The sequence below is a fragment of the Falco peregrinus genome, chromosome 8 (assembly GCF_023634155.1).
Source record: "Falco peregrinus isolate bFalPer1 chromosome 8, bFalPer1.pri, whole genome shotgun sequence".
Taxonomy (NCBI): domain Eukaryota; kingdom Metazoa; phylum Chordata; class Aves; order Falconiformes; family Falconidae; genus Falco; species Falco peregrinus.
Genome location: NC_073728.1, coordinates 8237844 through 8262021, shown reverse-complemented (window position 1 = coordinate 8262021; position 24178 = coordinate 8237844). Strand labels below are relative to the sequence as shown.

The 24178-nt window shown below is 45.6% G+C and overlaps 1 protein-coding gene across 13 annotated transcripts in view; it reads right to left on the bottom strand.

Moving 5' to 3' along the window:
- The window catches only part of AGAP1 (ArfGAP with GTPase domain, ankyrin repeat and PH domain 1), a 382459-nt gene that overhangs the window by 283152 nt on the left and 75129 nt on the right, over positions 1-24178 (bottom strand). For 2 of the 13 annotated variants that reach the window (XM_055813052.1, XM_055813058.1), the window contains exon 1: positions 13236-14970. The exons of 5 other annotated variants lie outside the window; for them this stretch is intronic. In XM_055813052.1, the coding sequence (XP_055669027.1) occupies positions 13236-14349 (1114 nt within the window). In that variant the 5' untranslated portion in view covers positions 14350-14970. Of the gene's footprint in view, positions 1-13235; positions 14972-24178 lie in introns of those variants that run through there. 6 more of the 13 variants (XM_055813059.1, XM_055813054.1, XM_055813055.1 and 3 more) reach the window with 4 other exon arrangements.

Below are 24178 nucleotides of genomic sequence, written 5' to 3'. Positions count from 1 at the left end.
TGCAAGAGCTGACAAGACCAGTTAAACTGTAGTGGTCTGAGCACAGGTGTAGCCTTGGTACATCAGGGAAGCACTCTGTTAAAATTACACAAAGCTCCCCGAGCTCTCATCCAGTACTCACGGCTTGATAGTCAAGTATTTATTAAAGGTAGTCCCACGAATGACTGCAAAAAAATATAAATGCCATTTTTATTAACGTTTACAGGAAAAAAAAAACCAACCCAAACTTTCTTTATGGTTTCACTGTGATTTCTGTTCCGTTTTTACTACACATTTCTGCAGCAAGCACTTCCAGCATCCTCCCCCGAGGACCGGTGGCGTTGCCAGAGCAGTTCTGTCACGCTGGTACCACGGTGGAGGCCAAGGGACAGCACATGTAAACAGAAAAGGCCAGCAGTGTTTGTGATGCCTGCAGTGACACATTCCTGGGATTATTCTGCAAGAAAGGAACTCAGATCAGGTCCAAAAAGAAATGAACTTTCTACTTTGAGTTTGAACCGTGTAACCCTGCTGTAATGGAGTGCACGCACCATGCAAAAACAGTGGTACTGGGAATTTCCTGTGCTGAATAAATTTGCAAAATTCTCTCAAATTTTTCTGGGTAACACAGCTCGCTCTCCTGCAGACCGAGTGAGGGAACAGTTAAATTCCTCTTTCTCTTCCTCCTACTGCATCAGTAGCAGCCGCGTGAGCGGGCTGGCAAAGGAGACTGTATGCAGACATGACAGCAGATAGGGCTGGAAAAGCCAACACTGAGTAAACACACACACTGCTCAGAAGATACCTTACCAGCAAAACACCTGCAGCACAACCACGCAAGCAACACGGTATTTTGAGACAGGACACTGGCTTTGAAGAAAACTAGAACTAAAGGGAGATATATTAAAATCCTACGCTTGTGGGAACAGGGTTACACACATTCGGTAAGTCAACAGTATACAGCAACCAGCTCCATCACCCACTACTAAATGCTGTCAAGCTCCCAGCGTAAGCTGGTTTCATCAGCAGTACTTTCACACAGAATAGGTGGCGTGTCCCCTTCACACTTTATCCACGCTATATATGGCCAACGTGACTACAGTTGATGTCTCAGCCTGGGGGCCCTAAAAATACGAACTAGCATGCATGCTCCCATCACACTCCATTTCTTCTTTATTTGGGGATGGAAAAGGATTTGTTATCAGCCAATTCCTTACATACTTCGCAAGGGTAGAGGTTAAGGCAAGCTGTGACAGGAACATACTCTGTATGTACAAAGAACGAGGAGCTTCATCCCAACTCTCTTAGAAGGAAAGAAGGGATGGGGGTAACTGCAGAGACCTGGATGCACACTGCCTACTCCTCCGCCAACGTAACTTCCAGGAGTGACTCTAAGAACAATTTCCTTCAGCGTGCCTATTTCTTTTCTAAGTCACCTGAATAAAGGGATTCCTAGGGGAAAGCCTACAATGTGCCCACACACACGTTAAGGATCTACAGAGATTTCACTGCTAAGTTTGAATGATACAGTGTGCTTACACTGAATACCAATATATATGACTAGAAGTCCATAACCCACAAGCACAACCGAATCTCAGTTTTCGTGGGAAAAGGCACATAATCAGGGGAGGAGTTAACATACTATCACTTAACACAGTTACCCAAAGCAAAACTGTAATTAACGCGGCAACTAAATCCCTCTTCACTCTGGAGTTCTCTGCTTTTAAAAGCCAGTTTCTGTTTCCCCTACCAAACTATTGCCAGCTAAGTCCTCCTTCCCAGATGTTCTCACGTACCGCCTGGCGCCCTCAGGACTGCCAGGAGCAATCATATTCATTCTGCAGATGTTCCAGTGGTTGTGTGAATCAGAGACAAGACACTGCAACACAGACAGTTGCATCACCTGGCTCAGCAGCATCATCACCTTCTTCCTGCCACCAACAGGGATGAACCTGTTAAGGAACTGGGCTGGGAATGAGTTTCTGCAGCACGCAAGCGGAAGAAAAGGGAAAAGGGCTAATGAACAGAACTAACAGGCTTTCCAGTCTCCAGGTAAACATCATCAATAGTTCCTCACTCCTTGCAGACCTTCAGACTTGATTCAGAAGGGACAAAAAGGTCCCTCCAAATCAAGCATTGGTATTTCACTGCACCCAAACCAAGGCGGGTTTCAAATGCATCAGATGAAAACCATCCATAGACAGCTCTGCTAAAATCCCTCCAACAGAAAGTTTCTCTTCCTGAAACAAAGTATCTAGTGCAGATACTAAAAATACCAGAGACTTAGGCAGAAGAGTCTTGGAAAAAATTATGAGTGGTACTGGCATCCTGCTCATCTACCCCAGGAGGACCTGGATCGAGAATGCTTCCAGTGAAGAAGCATCTATCAAAACATCTATGCACAGCAAGAAGCATCTATTTGAAAGACGACTCCTTATGAAACGTACCTACTGCTGAATGAGAAAAACAGAGCTGTACTTTAATCTGTCCTTGAAGGTATGGTTATTTGTTTCTTCTAGTAAGCTACAAGACTGAGTAGGGCATTTTTGGGTTAAAAACTGCTCTTACACAGACTGAGAGAACTAGTAACAACATCTCCTCTTTATTTTAGCTTAACCACTGAAGTGTAACTTGGCAATCACAGCAGAAATACGCAGAACTGAGGACAAGGCAACACAGCACAATCACCTTACAAGAGAAAATAGCATGTCTGTCCAGGACCTCTGATATCTAAACCATAGTTAAATTGAGTGACACCACCTGTCAGACTAGAAACTATATCATTTTACACCACCATTATAAAACAGCAGCCATTGTGCTTTCATCTTACAGGCACAACTGAACTGTAAAACATTTAGATTCCACAACAACGATTTATTCTTTTTTTTTTTATTTAAATTCGGAAGTGTCTCCAAATGCTCTTCAGAAAAAGTTCTTCCGTTGTACCAGAGGAAGGTGACTGTTAGAGTAACAAGCTTTAAGATGACTGCCGTGCCCTGTGATCCGTTTCTACCTAGGAAGCCTCCTCCCTGCTTCAGCATAGAAATAGAGCCAGTTCAAAGGGCTGAAGATCAACTGCATTAGCAGGTAGTTCACTTGTACAGAGGAATCAGAAGGCACACGTATGTCTCAGCTGCTGCAGAGCTCCCACAAACCCAAGGTGCCTGACTGAAGAGGTAAAGCGGGTGGTAATATTAAAAGGCACTAATAATCTCAGGAACGCTTAAATCTGAATATAAAGCAAACCAACTACATGATTTTGCTTTTCACTCTCCACCCATTATGTTCACAAGACCAGGAGATAAGAAGGGGCAAAAAAGGGGCAGGATTCCCACAACCACGTTTTTCAATGCAGTTAACACATACTCACAGTCCTTCCGTGCCTATGGTACATACATGCAGCATTAACCAAGCCTGCTTACACATCTCCACACACAGTCAAGGCGCCAAACATAGACACCTCTTATCTAATCTCAACCTACTCTTTTCATAGCCTATCATTTTCAAACAACTTCATAACGACTTCACCTTGAGTCACCCAGGAAGCTTTGCAGATATCTAAACTGAAAAATCAAGAATTTCTTCAGAGAACTTCACATCCCCTCGCAGCGGTCTCCATCCCCACCTGACCCAGAACGTGAAGTGCATCTCTTCATTCACAGCAATGCTATAACCTCAAACACCATCATCTGCACTAAGCGTTGACTTTTCAGCTAACTTACAAAAACCTAAGAATTTCTTAGACATAAGACAAGCTCACAAATCTTTGAGAGGTTAGAATTGCATACAAGAATAAATGCTATTTTACCCAGAATTGCTCACATACAATGGCATTTAGCTAACGCCCAGGTCACCCCATGCCTTGAGACCTACAGGCGGTGGCTGCCACCAACAAGAAAGCCTCAAGTCTCAAGCACGGTGAAGAGCCAGCATTACTCTTGTTGCACGACAGTTTCCGTGTTGCACGGTTTCCCTGCATTAATACAGACCATGTGAACAGCATCGAAAGCGAACCACGTTGCACGTTTCCCAGCTGCTTTCTCACCAGTACCCAAACTGACGAGGTATGTCACTGATTTGGTTTTTGGAAAGCGGGTACGAATAGCCACGACCACCTTTGACAGCCACCAGGCACAGTCACACCTGAACACAGACAGCACTCCGCAGCAATGCTGCAAACGTGAGCTGAAAGAAGCCCTTCACTCCCATGTACTTTTAACCATTGCTTTCTTCAGAAAGGGTCTTTTTAGTGTCGCCTTCCTCCTTTGACACTTGGGAAGCAATCCTGCCACGCACAACTCCACATGGAAATGAAAACTTCTCTAGCGCTGTGCCCCTCATGTTAACTCTTAAATACCAGAAAAGCCTGGCCAACACGATGCTGTAACTGTGAAGAACTTCATCACCAGCATGACAACATCAAAAATAACACGTTCTTGCGAGGATAGGTATTAGCTTCTCCTTATTAAAACTAACTTTTCATTAATAAATTTAACAAGCAAGGACACCTTTCATACTACGAAACTAGCAGTCAACATGCAATGCATACTGAGGCCATGGAACCAAGCACCCTTTATAACAATTAAACAAAATTCATGGATGTTACTGCTGTGAAGTAACCAACCACACAAAGTAATAGTTTGAAAAAAATTTCACTTGAAAACACACTTGACTGAGGTACCTCAGCAGAAAAACAGGACTATTGGATGTCAAACTATGAATCAAATTCACAGGTTCTGAAAGCATTGGTGTGAGTACATACCACCACAGCATCAGGCTTTTGACCCAGTATTTCAAGTATCTCCTGAAGGCCTCCTAAATAAAATAAGGTCCACCTTTGCCTTCAACTAAAGCTTGCCACAGCAAAGAGCAATCCCCATTTACAAAGCAGCACCAGACATTTAACAGGCGGAGGTTTAAGAACATGTAACTTGTTGTTACAAAACTGACAGCTCACTGGTATGACTTTTTGAAGATGGGAAACGCCAAGTTTAAGAGGCTAGCAAAGCCATGCGCATAGTTCAAGGAAGGTTTACCTACGGAAGGTGACATGCTCGTAATTCTACTCGCTCTCCATGGCACCACCAACACACGCTCACCACACGCATTACGAAGCGTATTACACACATCTAGTGGGTCCCCTGACAATACGTAAAATCATACCTGTTTGAAAACAAATGGGAGTTGCTTAGTTTAGCTTCAAATTGACTCTAATCAAAAAGTTAACGCAGAATAACTTTACCAACAGGGAACACATTCATATTGAGATTCTGTTGCCCAGCATCTGGAGTCACAGAAGTCTGCAGCCAACTCCAGAAACAGGCAGAACCACCTACTGTCCCTTCACAGGAAAATTTAAGACTGGCAGGTGGATGTCTCCCACCTGAGCACTGTCATTAGGGAACGAGACTTTGGTTCTTTTAGCTATTTAGTGAAAAACAACACCTTCATCTTCATGGACTAAAGATGGGAGTCAGTGTGTAAAATCATGGATGGGCTGGAAAAAAGTTACTTCTATGTGTTTTCTACTATACAATACTTGGGGCAACAAGGTTCTCTATAAAGGACTAGAAAGAGAACTAGAAGTAAACCAAGAAATAAACATTAAGGCAAGAATTGTAACAAAGTACTTTAACGGAGCTACAACAGACAAAGAGCAGGGGACAAGAGGATATACACAGTGAAAGGGATACCAGTCACAGCCAGTAAATATCTGCCATACTGGAGGGTGAGGAAGAGCAGCCTGAGCAAGGAAATCAACAATCTGCAGCTGAGGATGTGGCAGAATTGATTTTAAACTCAAGTCAGGTTAGGAAAAAAAACAAATTTCTCTCCAAGTCCTGAGCACAACGCCCTGAAAGCTGTGAAGAACCATGCATGTTCAATTTTAACAGCTTTAATAATTGAAACTACAGAGAAGTTAAACCTTGTGTCCTCCATGAGCACAAGATAGGATTTTCCCCTGCAGGACACAGAGATCAAGACAGACAGGCTGTTGCCTTGCCAACATAAATATTTCTGTATCGCTGAACAGAAGAGCTTCTGAATTAGGATGTTGCATAAGGAACAGTTAGGTCAACATCCCAGTTTCCCAGGCAGTCTACCCCCGATACAAACGCAGTAACAGCCCTAGAAGAGCAGGAGATGTTTCAGGAGGTATGTAATTCTGACGCTCATCCCAAAGAAGGCTTTGGTTTTTGGGAGCTACAGGGAGACCATCATCTCTGCAAGAATGCTCCATAATAGCAACAGCAGCGGTGCTAAGGGCCATCCATTTTCAGGGTTCCATCTAAAATCAGACGTGCCACTTAGTAGTGAGTGAGAATGAGCAGTAACTCCATAATTTCACATCAAGACAAAGATGAAACATCATGCTCTTAAGACCCAAATAACACATGCACCCACAGAAAGCAGCAGAGAAATTAAGGAGTGGGTGCATCTTGATAGACGCATTACATATCCTTACAAAGAGAGCTGCACTAAGTGGTTTAGCATTCACTTATGAAAAGCTTTTTCTCTTATATTTAATACATAAGCACTGCCATTAAGCAACTGTTTGCATGGCAATAAGGCAAAAAACATTGCACCAGTGTTATGGAATCCTCTTCTCAGAAACCACCCCAAGTACATACATGTACAGACATAATGCGGATATACGCGCATACTACATCCAATGCGAGAAAACACAATGGTATTTTTAGGAATCCAGATTCTCTATCAAACCAGCCAGACAAGCTGACTGACAAATATATGCAAACAACTAAGGAGGTATTATAAATAACTTGGAAGTGCCAGGAGCTGGCAGCAGTCAGCACAGTATTGGAGCTCCCCTTCATATCGAAGATGCAAAACACCAGCATCTAACGCCTCCAAGAAGGAAAGATCTGCTATGGGGCTTCACTCACTAAATGGAAACATAGCTCACAGGCATTCCAACTGCACTGCATTCTGGGTGCTGTGAAAAACAAGAACCCTTTGCTAACATGAGGATCCTTCCAAAAGAACGTTCCAGATTATTTCTTATAAATACCTCCAAGGCTGAAATTAACTTCACCAAGCTCAGGAGCCGAGGTACAACATCAGCTCATCTAAAAATAAAAGCTGTTTGATTTAACTAGAACTGACACTGCTGTATTTTTTATATTTAATTTAATAGTTCTCTCTATCTACAAGCTAGTGAAAATAAGGTTACGAATAATGCGTCTCGGGTAACTTACAAATAACGTCTCCCATAGCGATTAGATATGACTTTGTATACCACCCAAGTAGAATATTTACAACCGGGAAATACAGATGTGCCTACCTCATAAATCCCAATTACTGTATCTGACATTCTGGCCAGGTCCTATGGGGGGTCCTCATAAAGACCTTTCGGTAATGTCTTAATACACTTAGAAATTTACTCTGTGTTATAACTTTAGACAAGTGACCTTTACATCTTCGTTTGTGCAACCTCAAAGTAAAGAGCCCAAAACATTTGAAAACAAATACTACCCCTGAACTTAAATGTCAACTTAAGGGAACCCACTCCACAAATTTTCCCTCAAATTGAGACCGATCGAGATTTTCAAGACTATTTGCAGAAACTAAGCCTCATGACAAACATGTTGCCCCAAGTCCCTGCCCGTTCCAAACCAATTACTGCTGTTACAGCTGCAGCATGGAAAGCCAAGTCTCTGCCTTGCTTGCCTTCTTATCCCCAAAGAAAGCCTCAATAAATAACAAAGCCCACCATTTAAATTTCCCTGATGTCTTCCATGATCAGTAAAAAAAACCCCAAAACTGTAGGAAGCTACATGACACTGTATGCTTATTATCTTGATGGTATTTGTCGCCTGTTCTATGAAAACATTTGGTACTATTTTGTCAATAAAGCTGAAGTATTTATCAAACAGTCATTATATACCAGTCTGAAACATCAAAATCAAACGCCCTATTTTAAACTGCCATCAAGATAATAGCTTTATGTTGGATGCTTTTCATGAACAAGATAGATGATAGTTTCTCAAGTTCAATATACTGACTTTTTTTTTTCCCCTCACACATGAAAAAACCCATTCTGTATTTTTTGGCAGCAACCGCCTTTCACTGTGTGTTTACTGCAGTTGCCTAGGGGAAATCCTAACACCAATTATCAAAAGCAACACTATTACATTAATAGTCTGCATTAATGACTTTTTTTTTTTTTAATCCTACACAGCTCAAAGTGAAAATGAATATGCAGGCATCTGAAAGACATTTGCACTCACTCTCCAAATATCTATTTCTAAGGTTATAACCATGCCAAAGAAAACCATAGTTACATGCTATTTCAGCTATCATCTTACACAAATCATTTGGTAACTGCATAGTTGTACTTCGGCAATGACTATTAAACCACCGGTGGTCATCAGCACAGTAGTATCAAAATCAGCTCTGCTCTGCAGAAAAGAGCCAAACTGCTCATACAAAATACACCCAAGTGATTCTTCAGCCGGTGATCTAAGAATGCAAGATCTGAACGCGACGCTACTAACGAGCTTACACTGCGTAGCATGTGACATACTGCTTGGAAATTATAATTTGTCAAATGGAGCAACTGAAAGTTCTGGCTGCTTGAGTACTAAAGAGAGTAAGGGTTCAGCATCTGGTACAAGTGATGCCATTTTCTAGGGCAAAAGGACCGTTACATTCAGTAAAGAACTGCTAATGGCCGAAGCAGCAACGTTTGAAGTCCTCCTCACACCATGCAACTATGAGCAACTTAAACCCTTCCTCTGGTCTCAGAAAAGAGCTCACATGCTACTCTGCTTCTGAAAAAACAAATGCTCCGTCATTAACTCTAGACTCAGTAGGATTAGGAAGCAGTTCCAGAGTAACCTTATCCTTCTTGTCACACCGATCATCCTCAAATTCAAGGCAAGTAACTGGGAGAAAGGGAACAAGAACATCATGTTTTAAATGTTTCTTTTCCTTTGCAAATTGTTTTTGTTAGCTAGGCAACATTGTTACCTACAGTAGTAAACAAAGCAACCGGTGGACATCTGGCAGAACAAGAAATCAGCGAATTTCATTTACAGAGCTTAGTTTGTGAGGGAACCGGGATGAATGCCTGCACAACACTTCTACAGAAGTATTCACCCATCCGTCCCAAGAAAGTTACCCATTCCTGCCATTAGGCATTTAACTGTTGATTTAATATAGAGCAACATTGAAATTCCACACTTCTCTTCATTTTCAACAGAAAAACAAAGACCATGCCTGCTAGCATCTGGCATACACTTCAATATTGTGCAAACATTAATCCATCTCATTCTCTAATTCAGCCAGTGACCTTAATACCAGTTCAGTTCTTAATCATCTGGCTCTATCAGCGCAGCTGGCATTCATTCTGCTTGACACAAGACCTAACCAATAAATAGTAATAAAAAACCCTCTTAAACAATGCTTAACCCCAACTGCAACCTATTTATCTGCTAGATTTTATTTTCATGTGTACATAACACTCACAAGAACTGCAACAGCTAGAAGAGTCCCAGAATTAGTCCATTAAGGAAAGGGACTCTCCAGTGAGGAAAAAAAAAAAAACCTCCACGCTTATACCAGCACAGCACCAAAAACCTGCAGCTACAAAACGAAGAACTGCATGGGTTCAATCCCACTACATTTGCATTATATTGCCCAAATTTTGTGTGCTCCAGAGCTTTGCCTGCTCACCCATACGAGTACACAGAAAGTTTACTGGGCTGCTGCTGAAAATACCAGCAGCATAGAAGAGTAGTGACCATACCACGGCAGCAAACGAGGTGGCACAACTAACAAGAATTATCTCAAGCTTTGCGAGAAGAGATGGGAGGCCTCCAACAGAGATCACTCATCAGCTTCCCCCTACTTCCCATGACTGTAAACCACAGAGAGTTTGAGATAAGAGCTTAAAACTAACTCCTTTAAAACCTCAGGGGGAAAAAAAACCTTCAAAAGAGCAGTTTATAATATTATAATGATACTCCTTTTGAAAGTCTACAATTTTGATTCACAAATCAGCTTGATATATCCTAAGGAGGGGTTATTCAAACAAAGTTATCTCACAACAAAAGCAACAAGCAAGAACCACTGAAAAAGAAGCTGCTATTAAAACCCCGCTGCCCCAGAGCCATCCTCCTCTTCCTCCAGGGCAGAAAGAGTTCCTCTCTTTATGAAAGAATCATGAAGACTTCAAGGGGAAAAAAAAGTTTAGATAAGGAACATTTCCCTCGACAAGTTCTCCTAAAGACTTCCAAGGCAAAAATAGCTTCTCTTGTTTCTCTGACCTGAAGTTTATGAAGTTCCTCTTTTTCTTCTTTTTCCTTTGGGGGCAGTGGTGGTAGCTATAGAATTTTCTTGCTTCAAATAAATGAATTTACAGGTTGAATACCATGACATAAGTCTATTAAAACCAAGGGTAAGTGAACTTCAAAACTAATAATTTCGTATTTCGATGGAAAGAAGTACTCCAATATTAGGACAGCAGCATCAGCACAGGACTAGCCTACTGTACAACAATTATTTTGAAGTGGACAAAAGCACTTATATATTCTTAACACAAAGCTAGCCATGAACAAACAGGCTTGCTAACATCACCCCCATAGTCTACCAGACATTACAGTAACATGTTGCAATCCTCACAAAAGTGGAGACCACGAACATCTGAAAGACAAGCACCGTTCCAGCTGGCAGACAGGCCACTTCATCTTCCCCGCCCGCACCTTCAGCTTTTCTTCTTCTAAAATAAGTTAACTTGTAGGAAAGAAATCTGATCAGCCCTTAAGTGACCTGGATCTGTAGTTGATCCTCACTGGAGTTAGGTGTTTGAATCCCTTGCCTCCCCGTTGCTAGGGCTGACAGTATGAAGAGTAATTCCCCCCAAAATCAAACTTTTCCCACTTCAGAGCGCAAGTCAAACCCAGTAACATAAATAATACGCACATGTAAAAATCCTTTACTCTTCTGCTTTGAAAGTTTTCTAACTTCAGCTTGTTCAAAAGTATTATTAACTAAGGTAGTTCGGAACAGATTTTCAAGAAATATCATACAAGCAGATGTTGCAACACCTGGGTGATAATTTCAAGTTGAATATGCCAACAAGGTCCACTCTTTAAAGCTTCTACTTTATCTACAGACCTTAGGCAGGCCTCGTATAGGAAGTACAAAGTCGAATAACTTACGCACACCACCAAACACACAGAATGCCAATGGTACAAGGGTGACAAGTTTCAACTCTTTCTGCAACTGGTTACACAGGGGGAAAAAACCCACGTTAAAATCAAGATTCCACCCGTGTCTCCATGATTATTCCAAAATCTAAGCATAGGATCCATAAGGAGCGTATCAATTTTGCATCAACTAAAAGCAGCAAAAGAGAAGTCTTGGCTGAACAGCATTTGTTGCAATCTTAAAGTACTAAAATACATTTGGCATGCTAATTGTAGTATCTCATCAAACATTTCTTCCTAAGAAATAATAGGAAAAAATAAATACAAATTCGTTTGAACTTGTGTTGGAAGAACACCAACAAGCAAGAGCTGAAACAGTGCGCAGATTACTTTTTTTTCCTGATAGCAAAAGCCTAAATCACACTTCTCTAGAAAAAAAGGAGAAAGCGGCAGAGCACACCATACCTGCTAACCCATAACACAAACCTGCAATGCCGCGACCAGCCTGTAGCCACATTGCTGGTCCCAGGGCGCATCTTCTGGAAAACAAGCCTCAAAGCTTACTTGCAGCAGATAAAATTCAACACTAGCACGTACAAGGAAAAAAAAAAAACCTCTCTGGAACGCCTTAATGCTGCGTATCAGCAGTTACTGATTAACCGAAACCGTCAGAAAAGCTTATCCCAGGCTGTGCTCCGTGTATGTGACTGTATGCTGTTAAAATGGAATTACAGTTTCAGCATATTGGCACAGGACAGGCATAAATAGTTGTATGAAATAACTCTCTGTTGTGGTTACCTCAAACTTTAACCAAGGTCAGACCACAATTTCCGTCAAGATTATTATAAGCCCACATGAATGCCTCTACATCAATAAAGTATTACAATCCTCAGTTACTAGGTCTAAATATTTGGCTTTGCTCCTTGTGCCTCAAACTCCAGGCATACTCCACTCGCAGCAGGACTTCTGAATCTGTAGTGGGCTGGCAGTACCGCGAACCCTCTCCAGCTCTCGCTTCCCCACAATAAACCACTCCAGCGCAAAACTAGGACATCCATCCTCTGCCGAACCTGCGCCTTACAGACAGCTTCATCTTTCTAATTAAGAATTGTACTTTTAGAATAGCAGCAACTTACAGATCGTTTACCACTTTTATAAGCACTTAGAGCTCAAAGGGTACTATAATTACTAGTTAAATGTTTCAACACAGATACCTATTAAGGATTTGAAAAGCAGCTAAGAAGAAAGCACCCCATCTTGCAATGAAGCTCTGCAACCAGCATTTCTGGTTTAACGTGTCCCAGCCAACGATACTGTGATCCTTTCAGGTCCTTACAGAAAGCAGCTAGTCAGCTTTTGACTTCCATCCCACAACAAGGTTAATTTTCAAGTTTTTCTTGTATCCTAGGGATTCAGGAACCGAGAATTCCCAATCCGATTTTCATCTAGCACTAGGAACGCTTTGGCTAGAAAAAGGTTTGTACACAGCTATACAAGCTAATGTAAAGAGCATAGCTTCAGAGTTTATGCTGTGGGTTTTTTTAAAAGCATCACACTCTGTTTAAGTTCTCTTGTGACAGAAGAGGTTTATGATGGACAAAGTATTTACATCAGCATCCACCTACTTGTCCAAAGCCAGCAGGCGTATTTCTGAGCACCATAACCCACCTCTAGAGTTACAAAAGTCCTTCCAGAAGGGGAAAGCCCCAGCGCTACGCAGCACTGGGCCACCCAGTGACCTATATAGAACAGCACTAGAGTTCAGCTTCCACTCCATAATTAAACAAGCTGCACTTGCCTCACTCAGCCGTTCCAGAGCACAAATCAATCAACCCAGAGAGAGCCTGTTGGTTCAGGAGGCACACAGCCCCACCTGCCCTCCTCACAGCTGCCAGGCAATGCCCTTACCATGCACTTCCAAGCCTGCCATACCCATTGCTGGTACAACCACCAGGTACCCCGGGGCAGCATCTCCCTCTCCTCAGGTGTAAGGGCCCTCGCACCCCACTGCCCCCCATCCACCGAGGCACACCTCTGCAGCAACCCCCCGCCGCCCAGCCCCTCGGGTGAGACAAGGAAGGGCACCTTTGTGGGGGGACCCATTGATGCTCTCGGAGCTGGACTGCATGTCCACGGTGGCTCTCCTGAGGCTGCTGAAATAAGCCCTGGACCTGGAGAAGCTGCTGCGGGGGGACCGCCCGTGGGGGCTGCCGAAGAGGGCCGCGGCGCTGTCCTTGCGGGCGAAGATGCCGCTGAAGAAGCGCAGCAGCCGGTGCTCGTGTGCGGCGGCGGGGCCCTCCCGCCCCAGCCGCTCCGAGAGCCGCTGCAGGTCGCTGTTATCCAGGGTCCGGTTCTTGCTCTTGCTCCGCTCCCAGCGCTCCAGCTGGGAGAGCGGGTCCGCCTGGCTCAGCACCTCGCCCACGTCCAGCGTGTTGCGCTTCTCGGGCGGCCCGGCGGCGGGCGGCGAGCCCCGCGCCCCGGCGTCCCGGCCCGGCGGCGGCCCGGGGAGGCAGCCCGAGCTGCTGTGCCGCCGCACCCGGCCCGCCGCCCGCGGCAGCTCCCCGCCGCCGGGCCAGTGCCTGAAGCTGAAGCTCCGCCGCAGCAGGCCCGGCTGCCGCCAGGGGCTCTGCCCCTGCTCCCCCGCCGGCGGCGCCTCGCCCCAGCGGCCTGCGGGCGGGCCCCGGGCCCCCGGCCCCCCGGCCTCCTCCCCGGGGCAGACGGCGGCTCCGGCCCCGCCGCAGGCGGCCGCCGGCTCCCCGCCGCCCCGCGGGCCGCCCAGGGCCAGCTCGGCCGGGCCGGGCTGCCCCGCTCTCCGCGGCACCTTGAGGCGGCCCAGCTCCAGCTGCCCGGTGCTGAGGGTCCTGAAGTTGCGGAAGCCGCAGGGGCTGGGGACTCGGTCCCGCTCCTCGCCCTCCTCCTCGCCCTCCTCCTCCTCCACCAGCAGCAGCCCGGCCCTGGTGAGGCTGGAGGAGCCCGGCGCCCGGCGCCCCCCGCGCCGGGGCCGCTCCGGGCCGGGATGGCCGCCCTCCGGCCCCAGCAGCTCCTTCTTCACCATGGTCACGGAGATGCGGTACACGGTTTTCCGCTGGGGGGTCCCCCGCTGCATCCTCTCCGGAGAGGAGGCGGCGGCCGGCGGCTCGCTGCTGTCCAGGAGATACATGTCCCTGGCGGCTGCTCTCCCCGCTTCAGGCAGCAGCATCCAGCCCGGGCATCGCGGCGCGCCCGCCGCCGGAGATGGAGGTGCCGGGAAGATGGGGGTTGCTGGAGCCGCGAATCGAAATGCAGAACCACAAACCGCTGCAACCCAACGATAACAGTAACAACGATGAAAAAAACCCAGTAAAAATAGAGAAACCGCGCGGGGACTCCCCCGGCTGCAGGGTTAGGCGGCCCCCGCTTCAGCGGCGGCTCCGCTCCGGCACCGCTCCCCGCCGGCGGCCGGCGTCCATGGAAGCGCCATCCAGCCCTGCCGGCCCCCGCCGAGGAGACGTCGAGGGACGAGTTAAATCCATGCAGCAGCCGCATGCATCCTCCTGCGGATCCCAAAATGCATTGCTGGGCAGAAGCAGGGTCCGGTATTCACGGGATTAGAGCAGCAGCAGCCTTCAATTTCATTGTTTACAGCAAGGCTGCACGTTTGCGGATCCTGCGCCCTTTTTTTTTCCCCCTCCGCCGGGTAAATCCGATCAGTATCCGTCCCGAGGACAGCGGAGCGGCGGGCAGCGGCAGCCCGCCGCCCCGGCTGGGCTGGAAGGGGGCCCGTTTGGAAACGAAAACGCCGCCGTTGCGGAGCGCAGCGGGTGCAGGAGCGCCCGGCCCCAGGCGCACGCCCCTGGGCGGGCAGCGCGGCGCAGCGCCGGGGCGGGCGGGCAGCGCTCGGCCGCGCAGCCGGGGCTCCCCCAAGCGCCGGACTGGAGCACCCGGCCGGGAGCGGGAGGGAGCGGCGAGCACGATGCGGGGGAGGGGGGGCGTGCGGCAGGCGCTGCAGGCCAGCGGGCCCACCCGGCAGCCCCTCACGCATCGCTGGTTTTCCTTCTCCCGCACCCACCCTCCTCAGCGGGGGGACGCTGCTACCCCTCGCGCTTGCCGGCTGCTGAGTCCCAGGGCTTACCCAGGCCCACGAAAGGGCAAAGTGCACATTGCCCATGAACTTAACCCCACCTAAGCTCAGCCCGCTGGGCATCCCCCCCATCCTGGGTGCAGGGCAAATCGAGGGCAACACCACCTTCCTAACAACAAAGAGTCCAAACTACCCAGAATTGCTTTATTTTTTCATCTGTGACAACTGTGACTGTCCTTAATAAACGTCTTCTTAACCGTAATGCTTTGCACAGGTAAAAAGCCACATTACTCCTATGGTTACTTGTGCAAAAACCCTGACCCACCACACCCTTCACAGCCACTGGTTCCAACAGAACCTGGCACTTCCACAAAACTGGAAGGCAGTGTCATACATGCTCCTTCCACACCCAGCTGGCCAATTCTGTAGCAGTACAGATGAGGAATGCTGAAGTAATTAACAACAAACAGATGCCCACACTAAAAAAAAAAGTGGTAAGCCAGCCACGATGGCAGACACCAGAAGTTAAACAGTGTTAGGAAGAAGGTTTCTAGGATTCCACGCATGATATGCTTTTAAAAGTCAAGCTTCAAAAACTACCTTCAACGGCCTTGTACATCCCTTTCAAGGCTACAATCAAACATCTTTCACCAAAGCCAGCAAGGTTCAAAACCAGTAAACACCTCAAAATGAAGGAAGGTGAACATGTATCTCAAGCAGAAGAGAACCTCAAAGCTATCAAGGCAACTCACTCCCAGGACGGATTCAAAAATCAGCCAGAAGAGAGCAGAAGACAAAAGCTTCTGCTTGGGTGTGCTCCCCAAACAAGCACCACCGTTCCAGACCACGAGACAGGCGTGGCGCAAACCGGGCAGGACCTGCCCTCAGGAGCATTTCCAGGTGGGAGGTTGTGCTCTCACACCAGATGCACCCAAAACTAAAGGATGCTCTGGGTTTCAGCTACTATATGTAACAGTTTATTGGTAATACTGGGATCCTGCTGCACATGCTGCAGATTGATTACCAGTTGGAACACGGTGGATTACTTACTTCTCTAAATCACTTCTCCAGATATGACAGATGCTGTTGTCTTTAACACTGAATAATTAACATTTATTATTCATTTCTGCTCCATTCGTCACTGGATAGATTTGAACACATACCATCAGTAGGCACTTGATCAAGACCAGCCCTAGAGAAACTGTCTTAAGTACAACCCAACACGAGCTGACGACCAGCCTGAAAAGAGTTTCCAGGTCCTTCTAGATGCCTGCTCACCACCATGGAAGGGCAGTAGATTTTTTCCATTTCTCTGACATCTAAAAGGCCGCTTCCAATATGGATTTCTAAAGGGGGGAAGGCCTCGTTATGAAAAATGGGGGTAATGAAAAATGGAGGAATAGTAATTTTAAAAGACACACGCTTTACCTAGTGCCCAGCGGTTAAAGCCCGGAGGCTCCAGCCGTGTAACCCGTGAGGCGCCGACATCTGCCTCTTGCCGCTCGCATCCCCCAGCCGGATCCGGGCCGCGCTTTCCAGCGCGCCGCTCGCAGCCAGCAGGCTCGTACCCGGAGTGGAATCGACCATTTTTCATCCTCCCGGGATGACAGACCCGTTCAGAGGAACCACTTTTAAGAGCAGACAAATAGCCGGCACATTCCTCCAGCCCTCCCCGCTGCACCCCCCCATCCCACAGCCCTCCCCCGCCTCCTGCCCGGCTCGCAGCCCCGGTCCCTGTGCCACGCCAGTCCCACCGGTGGTGGAAACACTTCCATCCATCAGCCCTCCGAGATGCTGCAACAGCTCTTCTACAGGTAGTAAATCAGCTCGCGCTGACTACTCATCGCATCTTACCACCCTGCAACTTCTTGGTAAGATTTCTGGTCTATGAGGCTTCTTGTAAGGCAATCGACTCTGCTGAGCTCTGAAGGCCATCATCTGCAGGTCCTCTCCTCCCTCTCCACCACCAGAGAAACTACACCAGCTTTAAGAAATCCATTGTTCACTGGCCATGCAACATCGGTTTACTATCTCAAAGCAGGGACACAATACACAGAATGAGGGATTTCATCTTTAATATTCTGCAAGAGCTCCAAAATTACCAGGGAGGCCTCTGCAACACCTTAGCCCAAGGGATTCTGCCTGTGGGCCAAGCGCAGCATCCCTTCGCTGCGCCCACCTCCGCCGGGCTGGGATGCAGGCAGCCTGAGCAGCGCCAGCACGTCCCCTCCTGCCCCACCGCTCCACCTATGACGCAATTAGCACAGATCCGGTCCCAGAACAGGAGAAGTCCCTCAGGCCCTGGGACAAGCGCAGCCAGAAGCCACGGCGGCCAACCCAAACAAGTAATTTGGCATAAAGCCTACGCCGTGTGTCCTGAAGGGCCCTCGGCAGCAGCTCCCGGTTACCTTTCATTCTGCAGGCAGCTGGAAGCAGAGAGCACGACGCACGTGCACAGTAAACATAGGGCTTCTCCAAGGTGCCAGGTCCACCGACAGCACCTGATGGCAAGCATACGTACCCCTAATTCATCCCACCTAACTCAAAAGCTGTACTACCTTCTGCCAAGCACATGAAATACCCCCAAAGTATGTTTGCATGACATAGTCTTATTGTTCTTCCAAGATATTCACACTGAAAAGCAGTACCGTGGAAATCCTCCATTCCACGTAGCCATTTGAAGGGTCGTATTTGCCACTTTTCATCCTACTGCCAAGGTCAAACCTAACTACACTACTCTGAGGACCTCCATCAGCCACAAAACCAAAGCTAAGTGCATTCTAGAGGCAACGTAAAGCCTTCTGAATACGTGGAATATATTTTTATTTTTCACACAGAAAGCTGGCTCTTCTTGCAACACTGCCAGCAAATTAGCTAAACCCAGCCTGATGACTTAAAATGCATAAACATTTTCCACACAGGAGAAGCACTCTGCTATAATTTAGAGACTCACAATTTGCAGCAACAAAACCCAATCATTTGTTTTAATCAACACAGTGAAACACGGGTGTCTCAGATACATCTTTAAAAAGCTTCAAGCAATCTTCACATGGGCTTCTGCCTCACACAGCTTGTTTTACTTCAAATCTGCAGTGCTGCAGTACCAGCTGTGCCTATAGCAAAACACTGTGCACTGCTAAAAGGAAGCCACAAATTAAATACTCCAGGTTAAAAAAAAAAACAAAAAACAACCACATGACCAAAACCTAAGATGATCAGAAAAAGTGCAGGAGTCCTGCGTTCACCGATTCCCATCCTGAATGATATCCTTGAGTTGAGTTTCGCATCACTGCTGACCCAATTGCCACCACACAGTGCCGACTGCCGAACATGAGCCATGTTGGGAGAAGCGTTATTACTCTCCAACAACTGTAAAGCAAGTTCACTGTAAGCAACCAATATTCCTGGTACTGACTTTATAAAGCAAAAAAATGTTACAACATTAAAAGTGATGTAAAATAGGCTTTGCATTTTCTTTTCCCAAGAACTCTTTGCAAAAAGACTCTTGGATAATTCTTTAATTTCTTACTCTCAAATGCTTCTAAGAGTTTCACATGCCACCAGCAGATTCAGCACAATCACCATTCAAATATAAAAGCCCAGACAAGGAGAAACATATGCCTCGTATACACTGGTAGTATCTGAGCATTAACATTTTAATCCTGAGATGGCCTTGACAGTTCAGCCATTTTGCTGAAACATTTAGGGGTGCACAAATCTTGCAATGCTGCTTGTTTATATTCCCATCTTTTGCGTTTTATTGGACAACTTCTAGTCATTCAAATCTTTACTGCTCTCACTGCCTTTTTTTTTTTTTAAGAAAAGCAGATCTAAATTTTACTGCAGATTAAACTCTAGACACACAGTATCATTGCAAGTAGCTGTTTGAAAAATTGATCGTGGAAAACAAAATTAGGTCACCTGAAAAATTTTTAGAGTAATTCAGAAGCTATTACACTTTTCTCTTCTAGAGATACTGAGCTCCATCCGCTGTTTGTCATTACAGATCAATGTTCAACGTGGAAACAAAAGAAGGCATCTGGACGAGAACAACATCATGCTGGAGGGTACCAGCAATGCAGAGACTGAACTCAAGATCTCTCTCGAGCCACGGGGTTTGCATTAAGCCACTGATCTGTGTTCTTCTGTCACTATGCACTTGTCCGTTAAAACAGGCCTGAATTCACTGTAGGCAATTCTTTACTAAGAACAGAGACATCTCACAACAATACAGAGAGCAGGAGCTACCAGCGAGAAGTCAGCATTTGCTATCAATAATGACCTTACTGTCAGCACAATGAAATCACATTCCTGTCCTAAAAACACTGGATGCTGAGCAGGAAAGCGAATAAGGGTGATGGGATGTGTAGCAAAAATGCAACTCAATCATTTGTCTTTCTCTCACCAGGAGAGAAAGAAAATGTTTGCACATCTGTACGAAGCAATGAGGTTGCAGCAATCCCGTTCAAAGCCTGTAACACTTAAATACGCCTCTTAACCATTGCAGAGATCCCCAGAGGGGGGGTCGCAGGATACCAGGCATCAGCTTCACCTGGTTAACCGCTTCAAAAAAGGCCAATAGAGAGCCAACATGGAGCATTACAGAAGCTCTCGCTTACACGCAAGAAGCACATATCCTGGAAAGCTACAGCTGTTCTTAGGCTAAGGTCTTGGCACCTGAACAGAAATCCTACCAACTGCAACAGCAGCTCCTTGCAAAAACTCAGAACGCTTTTGGACTTCAAAAGGTTGCCATCGCTAGTCCAGGAAGGTGACGTGTCTTATTGCCGGGCCTATTACACCATACAGGATAATACTGTTTACAATTCTTTTCCTTTTAATTTCTAAATGCCGATTTTAGTACTTCTTTTCATATAGTTTATACTGACGACGTACGTCATAGCCTAAAAGACTCATGCTTCATGAGAACATATTGTTTTATAATATAAATACAATAATGAAACATCTTTGACTCCTGACTCATACCCATTCACTAAAGATAAGTGAAGGAGAAATGGGAGGGGAAGAAAAAGAAAGAGTTAAATCATTTATGATCTTCCTTTACCATGATACATGCTAAAGATCCTGGTTTTAAAAAAATTCTCTTAATGGACAGCTTCCAGCAAATTCCAAATTGCATATAATTTGATGCCCAAATGTGGCAGATTTCATCACTGCAATGTACTTAGAAGAGCAGAACAAAAAACATTTTTTAAAGGGGAGAAAGCACAAAGTCTTCAGGTTTTGCGCATGACTAAGATTATCCTTCTGATTGCTGCCCTCAAGCTGCTGGAGCCATTATAATTAATATATTTTGCCTACCCATCTGCTTCTCTTCTGCTTAAAAACAAAACAAACCACCTGACTACAGCTGGATTTCTACTGAATAAAATAGGATACTCCTAAGTTATCTTCTCACTGAACAACAGGCATCCAGAGAATTAAGTCTGCAAGATTCATCTTCCCATTTCAAATACAGGGGTTTTTTAGATCACATCATCTGACAGAAGAGTTGCAGCCTTCTGACACTATAGAACTTAACTGAAGGAGCAGAGACCACAAAAATAAAATAAGCCACAGAAACTACATTTCTTTCCCTTCATTAATACTTTGAGCTAAGACACGATAGCATGCAGCACCCCTGTCCTGATAGCTACACTGTGAACCTTCACAGTGGTAAATCTGCCCGCTGAAGGTGGCACAATTAACTTGGTTTATAATTCTGTCATTTCCTCAAGGTCTTCAGTATGGAATGGCCAATATTAAAGCTGTCCACGTTCCGTGCTCTGCCCTATCACAGTATTTCAGCATGTGGGGTAGCAAAAAGTCACACAGGCTTGTCAGCAGACTCCAGGAAAAGGCTGTAAGTGGACCAGACTACCGTATAAAACCAAACCAAATCACTACAGTACTTCATATACAAACATTACATGTTAAAACTGAGGCAGCAGGCAGTCACGTGGTAGATCATCATCCTGAGGCACTCCTCACAGCTGCTAGAAGTTCTCCCTGCCCTGGCAGAATGCTCCTTTGCAGAAGGGTTACCTCTCTTTGCAGCCCTGTGCAGTCAACTTGCCCAACGATCCCAAAACTCAGCTTGCACTTCAATCCAAGCTGCCAACATATACCATCGATCCATCAGGATAACCTCAGGAATATGAATTCTCTAACTTTTAATTTGCTTCTACGTAGGCTGCCAATATAACCTGTATGATACCCGCTCCCTGTCCTTTTCATCTCCCAAGACAGAACACCTCAGATGTGGAAGAGCAGCAGCGAGGCACCCTGGCCATCTGATGGATGTGCAGAGAAGGATGAGCTGATACACCCTGGAAGAACCACTCCTGTCACCTGGATGCCCTTTCAGCTACTGGTAGGCAAAACTTCCAAGAATAAACTAGAAGAAAAGTCATCTTTCTACATACCCGGTGTTCCCTTAGGAGACTGTTAACAATAATCAGTGTTCATATACAACGTCACTTCAGAATCCCATTTGAAGTACAGAGCTAATGAATTTAAGAGCTGTGTTTGTCTCTATAAGAAAGAGTACAATTTTCAAAAAAATCCTTACCTCATTTTGGATATTGCTCTTTTTTTCTGAAAGGTAAGCGCTTTTTAAATCAGACTATCACACATTTCTTTCAATCCCTCCTCCTGTGCACAATAAAATATTCTGACAGGCAGCATGAATACACAGTTCCAGTCCCTCAAACTCAGGATTGCAACTTCTGCTTATTACATACGGTGTTTCAGTATCTCACGAAGCAGGAAGATTTCCAGATGCCTGCTAGCTATCCTGTGTTAATTATTTTTAGGCAGGCCGCTTTTCACCTCAAATCATTTACATAATTTAAGAGACTGCACTGCAGTGAGGGAAAAAAAAAAACCACAACTATCAGAACTCAAGAAACCACTTTTGGCTAAACTTTCCTATCACAAATATTGGAAGCATGTGAATTGTCACTAATGACAATCTAATTGAGTAAAGAGTCACATTACCATCTACATGAAGCCTAGTCAGACTTAAAGTGCTATGAATTCAGAGGCTTAAGGTTTTTTAGGAAGACGTGCTCCTCTGAAAGCATGACCTTTAAACCATCGGTGTAAGAAAGAGGGATACGCTGACACCTGTTCCTGACACAGCCGTCTATTCACTGAGCAGCGCAAGAGCTAGTGGCTACACTTCGGACTAGTGACAGAAATGTTAATGTTTTAATCAGGTATGCAATATTTCTCTCCAAAATTAAGTGTCATAACATGCAGCATATATTTGACTCCTGATTTTTTAACCGTAGGCAAGAAAACGAAGAAAGCGAAGAACAGGAATATAGTGGGGACTATAGTCTGGTCTCATCTATAGGTAGATAACAGGTGAACTCTCAGCTGGGTGTTTGTACTACAGGTATTGTTCTGGATACAGCTATTCCATATTCTCCAGTTGAACATACCTCAGGGAAGAGGGGGTTGTGATGCAGTTGCAACTTTACACTCCCATTTACAGCTTTAGAAAGGGAGTGCTGTTTTTCACTCAGACACAAACCTATTCCAGAACTATATGTCTCTCTACAGTTATCTCTCTAGACTACACATAGCTTTATCTCTCTCTGCAGTTACATACACCATATATATTGTGTATTTTGTATGTATATACCAAGTGCATCTGCATGCTGGCTTATGACTTTGTACCGAATTACACAAGCATGCCTTCTGGTTCAGGACAAAAGCAGATGGATGGGAATGGCTCAGAGCTCTAACCCTCCAGATACTGTATTCAATAAACCACCTATTTATTACAGGACTTGCATTCAGAGGTCTGCCTGCTGCCATTCTGTAACTAAACAAAGCACGGCATTTGTAAAAGCTTTTAACATTTGCAAAAACTTTTTAAAGCTTTCAGAAACATAGTAAAGGTAATGTGATGTGAAATCCATTTGGGTAGTAGCATTTTCAAACCACACCAGAGCTAAGAAGCCAAAAAGCTTTGGCAAATACAAAGATTGTGGTTTGGGGCAGGTACTTTTCGGAAAACTACATGCTGACCCAAGGGGCACTGAAGTACATACAACAGGGTGGCAAAACAAACGATGCAAATCAGCAAATGTAAACAGGTTTGATTCATATGCAGCTTGCTAAAGTCTTTATTGACCCAGCAGCTGCATCTTGCACACCTACCTTAATCTTTACAGCTCTGACAGTTTTGCAGCTCTAGCCTGGTTCTGCCCTTCATAAATTCCATTGAACAAGCCTTTCTCTTGTCCACCACAGCCCCCTTTTCTTTGGCTTCAGCAAGTTACACAACATAGTATGAGTATCTGTGTCAAGTACAGGATAACTTACATTTCTGTCTGTAGCACATGGATCTCAGTGTGCTCCATGCACAGCCACCAAAAAGAATGGAACTACTGCTGTGCATTTGAAAGAAGGAAGAAGATAAGGGAAGGCTAGAATTAGACCAGAAAATAATTCTTAAGAAATCCACCCAGTGACAGATAATAGTTGCTTGTATGTACAAGCTGGCTAATTATAGACCTGAGAGTCTGTCAGTGTTGACTCATCAAAAATAATGCAGGACATAGGAAGTTTAAAGCCAGGGAGGAGGGAGCAGGACAGGGACACCCACAAAAAAAGAAGAAAAAACCTGTAGCTAGCTTGGGCTTGTAGGGGGCCATCCACCAGGCACTCCGTAGGAGCACAGGCACACCATGACCATGTTCCTTCCGGCCCCGCTCTACCAAGGGGCTGCTGCCAGGCAGGGGGCTGCCAGTGCTTACAACCACACGAGCGGCAGCAGTCAGCAGCAGCAGGCTCGTAGCCACCCTCTCAGCACACAGCCCTCAGGCCTCTATCTCCGTGTGCCCCGGGTGTGAGAACACTGCCCACTGCTCTCCCCTATCAGCCTTCTCAACAGTGCAGCAAGATTAGAGGCGAGAAACAAACCACGTTACAAGCATCTGCCCACGCTGCAATA